This window comes from Branchiostoma belcheri, unplaced genomic scaffold (genome assembly GCF_001625305.1).
Source record: "Branchiostoma belcheri isolate BF01 breed outbred unplaced genomic scaffold, Haploidv18h27 scaffold24, whole genome shotgun sequence".
Classification (NCBI taxonomy): Eukaryota; Metazoa; Chordata; class Leptocardii; order Amphioxiformes; family Branchiostomatidae; genus Branchiostoma; species Branchiostoma belcheri.
Window position 1 is genome coordinate 3,047,092 of NW_017803843.1, and position 11,442 is coordinate 3,058,533.

At 45.0% G+C, this 11,442-nt stretch overlaps 3 protein-coding genes across 3 annotated transcripts in view; 2 read left to right on the forward strand and 1 right to left on the reverse strand.

Moving 5' to 3' along the window:
• Positions 1-1,479, reverse strand: part of LOC109471020 (transcription factor IIIB 90 kDa subunit-like) — a 23,373-nt gene extending 21,894 nt beyond the window's left edge. Inside the window, 3 exon segments of the mRNA XM_019770182.1 lie at positions 242-322; positions 899-1,128; positions 1,244-1,479. Of these exon segments, the coding sequence (XP_019625741.1) occupies positions 242-322; positions 899-1,082 (265 nt within the window). The 5' untranslated portion in view covers positions 1,083-1,128; positions 1,244-1,479.
• Positions 1,480-1,548: 69 nt separating this feature from the next.
• Positions 1,549-6,977, forward strand: LOC109471021 (neutral and basic amino acid transport protein rBAT-like). The gene is made up of 9 exons (XM_019770184.1): positions 1,549-2,037; positions 2,969-3,121; positions 3,277-3,428; positions 3,836-4,090; positions 4,431-4,540; positions 4,852-5,056; positions 5,443-5,565; positions 5,766-5,885; positions 6,126-6,977. Exons 1-9 carry the CDS (start codon positions 1,647-1,649, stop codon positions 6,450-6,452), a joined length of 1,836 nt encoding a protein of 611 aa, XP_019625743.1. The 5' UTR covers positions 1,549-1,646; the 3' UTR covers positions 6,453-6,977.
• A 687-nt stretch (positions 6,978-7,664) lies between these two features.
• LOC109470947 overlaps positions 7,665-11,442 on the forward strand; it is an 8,129-nt gene continuing 4,351 nt past the window's right edge. Inside the window, exons 1-5 of the mRNA XM_019770043.1 lie at positions 7,665-7,911; positions 8,585-8,745; positions 9,161-9,242; positions 9,427-9,592; positions 10,606-11,432. Of these exons, the coding sequence (XP_019625602.1) occupies positions 7,786-7,911; positions 8,585-8,745; positions 9,161-9,242; positions 9,427-9,592; positions 10,606-11,432 (1,362 nt within the window). The 5' untranslated portion in view covers positions 7,665-7,785. The remainder of the gene's footprint in view (positions 7,912-8,584; positions 8,746-9,160; positions 9,243-9,426; positions 9,593-10,605; positions 11,433-11,442) is intronic.

The following is an 11,442-nucleotide window of genomic DNA, read 5'->3' on the forward strand; positions in this document are numbered from 1 at the left end:
TCTAGTTATCGTGTTGTACAGACAGACAGACAGACAGACAGACACACACACACACACACACACACACACACACATACACGAACGCCCCTGAAAACATAACCTTCTTGGCGAAGGTAATGATCCCTTTGCTATTTGCAAATATTGTTCTTCTCACTGTTGAGTAGCCTTTTGCCATCACATTTGTTTACATCGTTGGGTGGCTGGGAGAAGGTAAACAAGAGAGCTATGATGAGAGACTTACCATTCTGTAATGTGATCGCTCTAGACTCCTTTCCGAAGCCATGGTGGAACCCCCGCACCATGCCAGCATTGCCTTTGCCATCTGGGAAGACAAGCAATAGTCCTGTCACTTTCTCTCATGGCCATAGGCACAGAGTGCAGGAAAACCCAAGAACCATAACAATCTTACAGTCAGGAGGTTAAGTCTAATAAATACAAAATAAATTCACTCTAATTACTCAAATAATAATAGATTAGTCAGTTATGAAAATATGCTTTGATCAAATGAAAAGAAAACAACACAATGTTTTTTTGGGCTAGAGTTTACTTTCACAAGTTGATGTTTTTTTGCCCAAATACTACTGATGTACAACGCAGCATTTTATATCGCCTAGTTAGGCAATGCACCACAACAGGCCTGACACTAGAACTACCCTCCACCTGCAATATGCAAATGAGCTTGCGGCCCCGTGGCTCACACGGTTAGGTTCCAACCATCAGCCGCCATCTTGCCAAAATACGATGGTTCGAATCCCACTCAAATCACTTCCACCAAATCTGTAGAAATTGTTATTTGAACCTTTTACAAAATGCTTTGTGTCTTAATATAATTTTAGTCATATTTAGAGCTGAGAAACACCCCCGTATTGGGTCAAATTCCTTTTGTCTCAGGACCCACCGTCGGCGGACACAAACTGCCCGATGACCGAAGTCCTGTCGCCAGACTCCTGGAAGGTGACTTCGGAGACGATGATGTTGTCTTCCAAAACGGATCCACACCCCGTGCAGACGGCATCCCCCCTGGCTTGGTCAAAGTCAATGTCACTGCAGCCGCAGTTCTTACACACCCCTCCGCTCGCCATGGTGGCCCTATGCGCCGGAATGTGATGCAACCCACACGTAATCACACTACGAGTAGAAACAAAAATATCAAGTAAAAAAGAACCCATGCCATTCACTACAATGTTATGGTATAGAATGTCGACTCTATAGTGCTGTTAGGTTGATAAAATATAAATTTTACCGCAGAGAAATCTTAGCTTGCCCTCCCCACGTTGGTTCGTAGTGCAGTCCACAAGTGGAAGTCAAAACGAGGCGCGATCTTGATCCCAGGATAATGAATGAATCTAAGAGCCAGAAATTACTAGTACATATATAAACACAAATAAGTAAAACATGAATAGGTTTCTTCGGATGTTCATGAATCCAGTAGCTGAATCAAGTATGTGTTAGAAATGTCGAAGTCGTGTAATATTCAAATCACGCATGACAGCATTATTACAGTGCTGGGGACGAGTTTTAATGAAGATCACGTGACTGATATCACCCGGCCCCTGATTATTCATTTACAAGACAACGTCAGGGAAAGGCGGCAGAAAGCGTTTGGGTAAAGAAAAGTCTACTAGTTTCGTGTCAGTATCTTCACCATGAGCGCGAACGACCTTGATAAGGCGGAGCAGGGAGCCGCCGAGAAGCTGAATAAGCCCGAGAACGGGAGTCCTGAGGACGGGAAGGCTGCGGATGGCGGGCTGGACGCGGACGAGGTGGAGCCCAAATTGGCGCCCTTCGCGGGAATGGGGAAGGAGGAGCTCCTGAAGGTTTCCTCGGAGCCGTTCTGGGTGTACCTCCGCTGGACCCTGCTCATCCTGTTCTGGCTGGCCTGGATCGCCATGCTGGTGGGCGCCATCGTGATCATCGTGACGGCCCCGCGGTGCGCTCCGCGCCCCGAGCTGCAGTGGTGGGAGAATGGCGCCTTCCTCCGCGTCTTCACACGCTCTTTCAAGGACTCTGATGGAAACGGCATTGGCGATCTCAAAGGTACTACTATACTGCTAACCTTCTCATTCTTAACTTGTTTTGGTCTTCATCCATGTATAAAGAAGGAGAATTTCCGTCCAGGATTCATACTTTTCAGGATCCAGCTCCTTGATTATTTTTTCAGACGGCAGAAAACGCCCCGTGTGAAAGATACCCCGTCCTGGCCCCAGCAGGAATGCTGTATGCTGACTGTAAATTACCCTTAAATTTACATCTTAGATTAGCATTGGGCGCACGTTTTCTGTCGTACGACTTTAGAATATGAACTAACCAACAATAAAGTGGCTTTGTAGAGCACCAAAGGGATTTGTTTGGCGGACACGAGCTAAAATATGTCCTGTTTCCCTAAAGTTTTTGGAGTGTTGGCAGCTGATTGCATCAGCCCGGATGGACCGGCCAGATGGGTTGTTTAGATTTGCATGCCCCCCAGCGGGCTGGGTGGTGTGTGTTTACTCAAATTACTGTCACAGGATTTTAGGTCATATGACTAGATGCAAAATAGACCAAGGGCTTTATATCAGACAGAACACAAAACTATTTGTGGGCATTTACATTTGCCAACTCAAGTGTTTGAAAATTTAATAGCTTCAAATCATGTGATTTTTTTACTGAGCATGTAGAAAACCATTGAAGTTTCCAATAAACATTTCTTCTGTTCTAGTGGGTGTGGCACATTGTTTACAGCTACACTGTACATCTCCATGAGCTGAACACTTCCCACCAAACCAGCATTGTTAACAAATCTACCATAGTCCATGCATTTCTCACTTATCTAGAGAACATCTGTGCAAGCCCATATGGAAAATAGCGAAAAACACCCGTAGAAAATTTATTCCCCCAATTTTTTTTGTCACAATCTTTTAAATGAAGAAAAAAATCAGGACTTCTTCTGTAGTACTCTAGACATGACAGTTTTTCTTCTCCCCTTAAGGAATTGAGGAGAAGGTGGACTACCTGAAGGAGCTGAATGTGAAGTCTGTACAGGTCAGTCCTGTGTATGCAACAGCCAACTTCACTGATGTGGATCCTGTCTTTGGAACAATAGCCGACTTCGATAGCCTCGTTGCTACTGTGCACGATAAGGGTGAGGAAAACTGATAATGGCAATGACTACATTTCCTTATACATGAATTTGTTGCATCCATTATAACCCCATCAGGATGTTTTATTAATACATACATTTTTTTCAAGGTTGAAGGAATGTTATTAAGTCTTGCCTGCCTGAATGTTTGTTCTCAGGTTTGAAGCTGGTGGTTGATTTTGACCCAAACCACTCGGGCGTTGATCACCCCTGGTTTGTGCAGAGTGCAGCCAGCAAGGCTAATGATAACACCTTTAAGGACTACTATGTCTGGGCTGATGGAGTGGGTGGAAATCCACCCAACAACTGGGTAAGTCTTGTGCACACATTAACATTTCTGGTGTGCTGCAAAACCCAGATGGACCAAATCCCAACATGGTAACAGGAACAACATAGGTCAATCTAGGTTGGCAGACCAGAAAATATGGAATCTCTAATAAATATTCATAGGCAAGACAGTGCAATACTTACATCATTGATAGTCCGGTTGTTTGGGCTAACTTCCTTCAATGAAGTTTTTCCACTCTCATCATCAAGGCTAGCCCTTTGAACAGGGCCCCCTGCCAGACCAGGGCCATACATGAAATTCTATAGCAAACTTAAACAATTAAAATTAAGTGCACAGCTCCAATTTCGGGTGTAGAAAAATACATGACTATGTGTACCTAGGATTTTGAGACCTGTGGTGTGACTACATAACCTTGTTTCTCTGTCCAGCTGAGTGTGACAGGAGGCCCAGCCTGGAACTACAGCGCTGTCCGTGACCAGTGGTACCTCCACACCTTCCAACCCGAGCAGCCCGACCTGAACTTCCGCAACCCTGACGTGCGAGCGGCTGTCAAGGATGCCCTGCGGTTCTGGGCTGCGAAGGGTGTGGATGGCTTCCGCCTGACATCTGCCAAGTACCTAGTGGAGGACGCAGCTCTGACCAACGAACCGGCCAACCCTAACTTCTCAGGGCAACCTGGAGAGGTGGGTTTAGGACTATAATGTATATGGTATAGATGATCCTTCTCAGTGTCCAGTTAGCCTGCTTGGAGGCCTTTGCTGTTCCCAGCACTAACTTGGTTATGTTCATGAACCCACTGTACGTAAGTCTGCATATATGAACCAGCTTCATACTGACACTGATGGAAAACTTGGCTCTAGTCATTGCCTTTTTGGGTTTACTGACTCAACAGTTCTTGTTAGTTCTCTCCAGTACGATATGCCTACACTAGTCGCATCTCACTGAAGTACTGGCTATCATGCTGTCCTGCAGGTTACTATGGGTAACCAAAAAAAGCTCATTGTTGTTACTTTCTCTCCCCAGTATGACAGCCTGTCTCATCCCTACACCACTAACCTGGACGAGACCCACAGCCTGCTGCAGGAGTTCCGCACCACGCTGGACGAGTTTGCTAAGGATGGAGACAGCTACAGGTAAGGACAGGTTCTCCATACAGGCACACAGCAACTGGCCTGCAGGATTCAATAGAGACACTGCCTACAGGATTCAGATCTCAATACAGGCACACAGCCTACAGATTGTACAGTTTCACAGAGGAGATTAGAGGCATAGGTTTGTGTGTGTGGTATTCAGGTAGTCATTTTAAGTAAACGAGATATTTCAGAGATGCTATTTGTGTGTTAGTGTGAAAGTTAATCCATTTGAGCATGTGACAGAATGACCCAATCTCTCAGTCATGTGACCCTTAAGGCCATGTACTAGTATCATGTTTTACTCCCAACAGGCTGTTGGTAACAGATGTGATGGACACCAACATCCGACAGGTGGTGAAGTACTACAGCTCCAACGGAACTCGCGAGGCCGACATCACCCTGAACTATAACCTCCTGGGTCTGCAGGGAGGCGGAGACAAACCCGGGAACAAGACCTTTGGCACCATCCAGAGCTGGTTGGACAACCTGCCTGACGGCAAGCGCGCCAACTGGATGGTAAAATGTCTTCTGTTTCCTTACACTGCTCGCCCTTTATGTAAAGGATATGTGTATAGCTGGGGTCTTGCTACTGACAACAACAAAATAAGGATTGAAATCAAGATTGTAAGATGAAAAAGTCCTCCTTCCTACCCCTGGTATTGGTAAATGATAACATGGATCAGTTAGATGTTCAACATCATTTCTGGAAATTGGCACTGTCAAAACGTAGTTGGGGTTTACTAGGGTTTTCCAATTGTTCTAAAAGGGTCCTGCTATAAGTTACACAGCATACACATCATCGTGACGAATACATATACACATTCTCTTGACATAATACCACATAATTTGAGGTTTCATAAGTAGAACATAAATGATTAAGACATAATTCCTGACTGTTCCAGATTGGTAGTGAGAGCAGTTCCCGTGTCGGTGGCAGCCTGTATGCACGTGCTGCTAACCTGCTGCTCCTGCTGCTGCCTGGCACACCCATCGCTTACTACGGGGACGAGATCGGGATGGCAGATGTAAGTTTAATCTCTATCAAAGTCAGAGGTCAGCTTCTAGAAGTATTTCCCCTCAATTAATGGAGGAGCATGTTTCAAAGGAGATGTTTCATTTTGTATCTATTTGTTTGTGTGTGTGTGTGTGTATATTAACGGTAGTGTCTTGTCGAAGTTGTAGTACAAAGTTGACATTTGTGTACCCCCCACCTCACCCTGTTCAGGTGAATGGCCTGAGCACCAGCCCCATGCAGTGGAACAATACAGACAACGCAGGCTTTACCAACCCTGGGGTCACACCGTGGACACCACTCAGTCAGAACTACACGACTGTCAACGTTGGGGTATGTTCACTACTCCTAGCTCTTCTGCAAAATAATTTAATTTCTTGAACTATGCTGCAGTAGTGCTACTTGCAAAACATGCATCTCATTTGTGTGTTACGTTCCTAGTATGTATCTGAATAGAATGAATAAAAGAAAATATACTCATTTCATCCCTGTATCCAATGTTAATGCCATCTATAAAGTCAACCTTGTGTGACCCTTCCTGGTGACTTATTCCCCACCATGTTTTCCCACCAGACCCAGAAGCAGGACGACTCCTCATTCCTCAGCATGTTCATGGCGGCCGCCAAGCTGCGAGATGAGGCTGCTTTCCAGTGGGGTGGCTTCAGCAATGCCCTCACCACCGACAACGTGGTCTCGTTCAAACGGGAGCACGCCGGTGCAACCAGCTACCTGGTAGCAGCCAACCTGGGCGGGGCAGCAGCAAGCCAGGACTACACCGCTGCAGGGCTGCCGGAGGAGGGGACCGTGGTGCTCAGCTCGGGGATGAACAGGAAGGACGAGAAGCTGAAGCTGAACAACGTCATGCTCCAACCTGGAGAGGCGCTGGTCCTGAGCTACTGAAGGACCACGTGAATGTTCTGCCACTTATGCCTGTTAACACGTGCTGCATGATAGCTCAAGGAAGCTTAGCACGTCTAGTACTTAGGATTACTGGTGTAACTTATGGTTTTGGAAGATAAGTATACTGACTATAACACTGCTGGTGATATTTGTGTGGAGGTATGGAACTAAAAAACATGTTAGCAGACCCAATGTAGAACATTTACTATAGCATCTGCAGCTGTATCTCATGTGAAGCACATATATGGAGCTGGAAAACAACCATGTAAACTTATGACTGTTAAAGAAAACAGACATCTTGAGGTTCAGAAGTGGTACACAAGGAGGAGACATCTGGTGTTAGAGTTACATGTATTGGTAGAGACTACAGGAAATATGGTTGGAGTGCCAAGGCTGTAGAAACGATTACATGTTACGTGAAAGCATGTAGTAGTCTTCCAGAGTTTGTAGTTCTGTGGTTGCAAAAGTACTGGTAACTCAGCATTAGCAGGTCTTCCTTTATGGCAAGTGGCAGAACCAATGAAATAAAGTGATCACAACTAACACGAGTCTTGTGAAGCTTCTGTTGCCTATACATGTACTTGTTTTCAGGGGGGGGGGTATTATATGCTGTATATATTCTTCTGATGGGTACTGTGGTTATCTAACGAGCTGGTAATTTTTCTTGTCAGGACAGCTTTGAAAAAAATTAAAAATTAGTTAGACACTTTAGAACAAGTGCATTTCAGAACCCACCATATCAACCAAACTACGAGATGCTTAGTGTGCTTTCAAAATGTACCACGGGCAGGGGAATGGCCGGAGGTGGTGAGGCCGCACCTAGGTCAATCATATGGTGGGAAAGATGACTTGAAATCTCCAAGCAGAGCTTTCGATGGTTGCAGAGCAGGTATCAAATTATTGGCCAGACGATATCCATTTGCCAGATAGTTAACGTTACCATTTGCCACCGCGGCTGAGGAACCTAGATGGCCAGTTTTAAACCTAACGGTTTTGACGCCGGACATCCGCTCGGAGATAGCCTGGGTGCCATTCAACCCCTCGGGTTGAATGGCACGTTGCAAATCCGATTATACCCAGGCTAGTTTCGAGATTCATGGGGGAATGTTATCCAGCCGCCCGCGCAACTCATTAGCGGAGATCAACCAATCACAGGCGGAGAGGAAGCTAAACCAATCACGACCGGGAGTGGAAACTTTTCCCAGCTGCCCCGCGAAACGCTTGATAGCCGGTATTAAACGTGGACGAATTTTTGCCGTGACTCCCGCACAATTTTTCGCCTGATTCTGTGGTGTTTTAAAGCTTTATCCTGGGCACTGGACACCCCGTCACTATGCCGTCCAACGCAGAGTTCGGCTTCAGCGTTATGGTTGGCGGACACGTCATTCCCGAGTACCAGAAAGACCGGGAGGTTTTCGTGGAGACCAACTTGTACAGCCCCGTGTCTTACAAGGAAAAGGTGGTCTCTTCTCACAGAAAAGTGGTAGATTTGATAAACATCAGAATGGCTAATGATCTAGAAAATCTGGAAACACTTGGTTGGAGTCATAAACCTTATAAAAACACGTGTCATCTGACATATTGGGAAAACCTCTTGGATTGGTAGCTATCCAAAACCTCTTTTTTATACCACAGATCAGCTGCCACAGATATACATGTACATAGACATTCGTAAACACGACTTCCTTTGTGTGATTGGGTAGAGCAGGTTTTTGGCAGGTAGGAATGTGAAAGTTGATGCTTTCTAAATGTACGTCCACATCTTGTATTACATAGCAACAGAATGATAAGTTCTCCCCTCCACAAAAGAGGTTCAAGATGTAGTCACCCATACTCATTGTTTGATAAATACCTCAGAAATAGCCTATTCCGAAAAATAGATTAAAAAAGCCATGCAAGTCACATGGTCCAACACATTTTCCCCAATCAAATAGTAACAATAACTTAAAATTTCTTTGATCTTTGGAAATTAGATAGTGGTTTATAGGATTCAAAAGAAGAGAAACAGTATTTTCTAGTGTTATTCTCCCCATGGGGCTAAAGTGACTGACTGTATCTGTATTGGTATAGCCTGTATAACCGCCCTTCAGCATAACACACCAGGTTAACAAACTCTATTTTGTATCTCGCAGGAAGAAGTAGTAGTGGACGGACAGACAGAAGTGAACGAGTGGCCAGTGACTCCCTACACGATAGAGATCACCACCCATCCCCACGCACCCCTGGCTCGCTACACCATCAGTGTTGACGGCTTTGTCGTCACCAAGGTCGTGCTCACAGGAGGACAGTCCAGGTACGTCACGTATGTATACATTGTACTACTATTAGTATTAACAAGATATCAGATTTTTTTGTGAATTTTTTTTTTCATTATTGTGAATTTCTCTGTCTACCTCTGGTTTTCCCATCTGGTGTCTGGTCAACAGACTTCCAAATCAACTTCCTGCTGAAGAAAGAAATGCCCCATGGTTATAAGAGCAATTGCTGTTATTGTTAACATAAGTTATTGGTAGGTACAATGTATATACAAACTATTGGTAGGTATGTGTAAATTTGGGTAAATTGTTGTTAGGCAAATCACCCAGCTACCACTTACTTGCTGTGACCTCAAAGTGATCGCTTGTATTGTGTTCCAGCTGGGATGAGATCAAAGGCCATCAAATGTGTGTGCTCCTGTATCTGTATCTGTTTAAATGTCTGTTTCACAGGGTGGTGAAGGGCTTTCACGATAACGAGAAAGGCGGCCTCGCCAGCTTTGTGTTCTCCCTGCCAAGATATGCCAAGAATGAGGCAAGTGAACCACTTTTAGCTCGCATGTTCTGCATGACATAGTAGTCCTGGACAGGTCGATGTGACGTCCTGCTTCTAGGACAGGTTCAACATGGTGATGTCCATTTACAGTAAAAAGGCTTATTTTGGGGACCTAGAATATCATAAAATACAACGACCTTTCTTCTCCACAATTTGTGAACAGAGTGCTGACAGAAGACAGCAGAAACTAGGGGATGTGGGAACCATCAGGGTGACGAGCAATGATACCTGGAAAAAGTGGCTGTACGATCAAAAGCGCATCACCAAGGGGCACAAGGGCACACCGTTTGTTCCAGCCACTAAGAGGGACGCGCTTGCAGTGACCAGTGGTTGGTAGAGTTTAGATACATATAGCACTGATATCTTCATTGCAGCTCTATTGGTGAGGATAACTACTCGTGTCTAATCCCTTTGAACATGCAATACAGAGGGACTGGTCTATTTCAAAAAGACTCATACAAATACAAAATGTATTTTGAAATCTAATAACATTCTAGTTTATGACTTTGATCATGTATGTTATCTTGTAAATGAAAGACACCATGATATACTGAGACAAAGAGATACCTGGTATACAATATGAAAACTGAGTCTGAGGAGAAAGTTTTAGTAAAACAGTTTCAGGGAGTGAATTTCCTACCAGCCCTCTGCTTTCATTTTCATCCACACCTTTAGCTATTTATTTTCTCTAAAATGTCTGAGGAACAAGAAAATTAACTGGTATGGAATGAGGAAGAGACCTGTAGAATCCTGATACAGAGGTTTTTCGTTAACATTATAATAATTATGATGTGAACCTAATGTGAACTGTTTGCGGATTAGTCACTAAGTTGACTACAGCAGCAGCATGTTTAACAGACATACACTGTAATACATCATGACCTAGAGCTGTGTACCTAAACAAATTTTAGGTACAGGTACAGGTACACAGGTTTAGGTACAGGTCCGGACCTGAACCTGTACCTGAACAATTCGACCAATTTATATGCTCTTCTGAACTCCTTCAATAACAAAAAAACATAAATAAACTTGATAGTTAAGGTTTATTCTTTGTTTATGGCGAATGCTCAGATAAAATATAGGCAAAACTAAGATGTTTTTGTTTTCATGAACACACTGTCCTTACACAGGCACCCATTGTTAACCAGCTATTTAAACATTTGAGGTCACAAATAGGCATAAAATTAGTGTGAAATTGTTTAGGTACAGTACCGGTACTGAGGGATTAGGTATTTTGGACCTGTACCTAATCAATTTTTCCGGTACAGTATCGGTACTGCGTACCGGTACACAGCTCTATCATGACCTCATATGTATAACTTCCTTGTGCTCTGCCCTACAGGTCAGTACACCATGGTGACCACTCGGATGGGCCAGAACATTCCTGTGGCGGGCAGCTGGGCCAGCTTTGTCCGCAGGTGGAGGTGGACCACGGGCATGACTCGCGGCGTGCTGGAGGTCAAGTGTCGCACAGAGGACGCCATCAGGGAAATGGGGTTCCAGATCCAGCCTTATCCTGTCATCTTATCCATGAACAACAACATCCCAGATGGTACCAGCAGGGAGGTGAGGCAAGCAAGCACCGGGGATCTAGAGATTCAGCTGCATCCTGTGAACAACAACAAGGTGGGAGAAGTCCCGACAGCTAGCGTCAGCAGAGGGGTTCAGTATTCTAGTGTGGATGGTTGGGAGATCCCATGCAATCACAGCTGTGAAAGCACTGTGGTGAACCCAGCTCCAGAATCGGAAACGTTCGACAACACCAACATGGGTGCATCCAACATCCAGGTGGAGATGAATTTGCTCAATGGTGGGAGCCGAAGGGTCCAGCTGCCTGAAGACAGTACAGCTAGAGATGCCCAGGTGAAACCATTGGAATCTTCTGTTGAAGAAACAGCCATGACCGACATGGAGGTAACAGAGTTGTCTGGAAGCACAGAGCCAGGACCAGGTGCCATGGAAACCACAGCCTGCAGCGCCAGTAGAGAGGTCAAGGCTGAGGACTTGGTGAAGAAGACAGAGGAAGATTCTGAGTACAAACCTAACATCTGGCAGTTACAGCACGAACTTATCGATCTCACGGCTGATGACGAGCCTGAGGTAGTTGACCTTACAACTGACAACTACCTCCCAGATGTCTACGAGGTGAAGTTCACCACTAAGATTGAGGTGGTCTACC

Coding starts and splice junctions, on each gene's coding strand:
- LOC109471021 (XM_019770184.1), top strand. CDS start 1,647: ATGAGCGCGAACGACCTTGATAAGGCGGAGCAGGGAGCCGCCGAGAAG. Junction 4,091..4,430: donor TCTCAGGGCAACCTGGAGAG/GTGGGTTTAGGA, acceptor TTCTCTCCCCAG/TATGACAGCCTGTCTCATCC. Junction 5,886..6,125: donor ACACGACTGTCAACGTTGGG/GTATGTTCACTA, acceptor TTTTCCCACCAG/ACCCAGAAGCAGGACGACTC.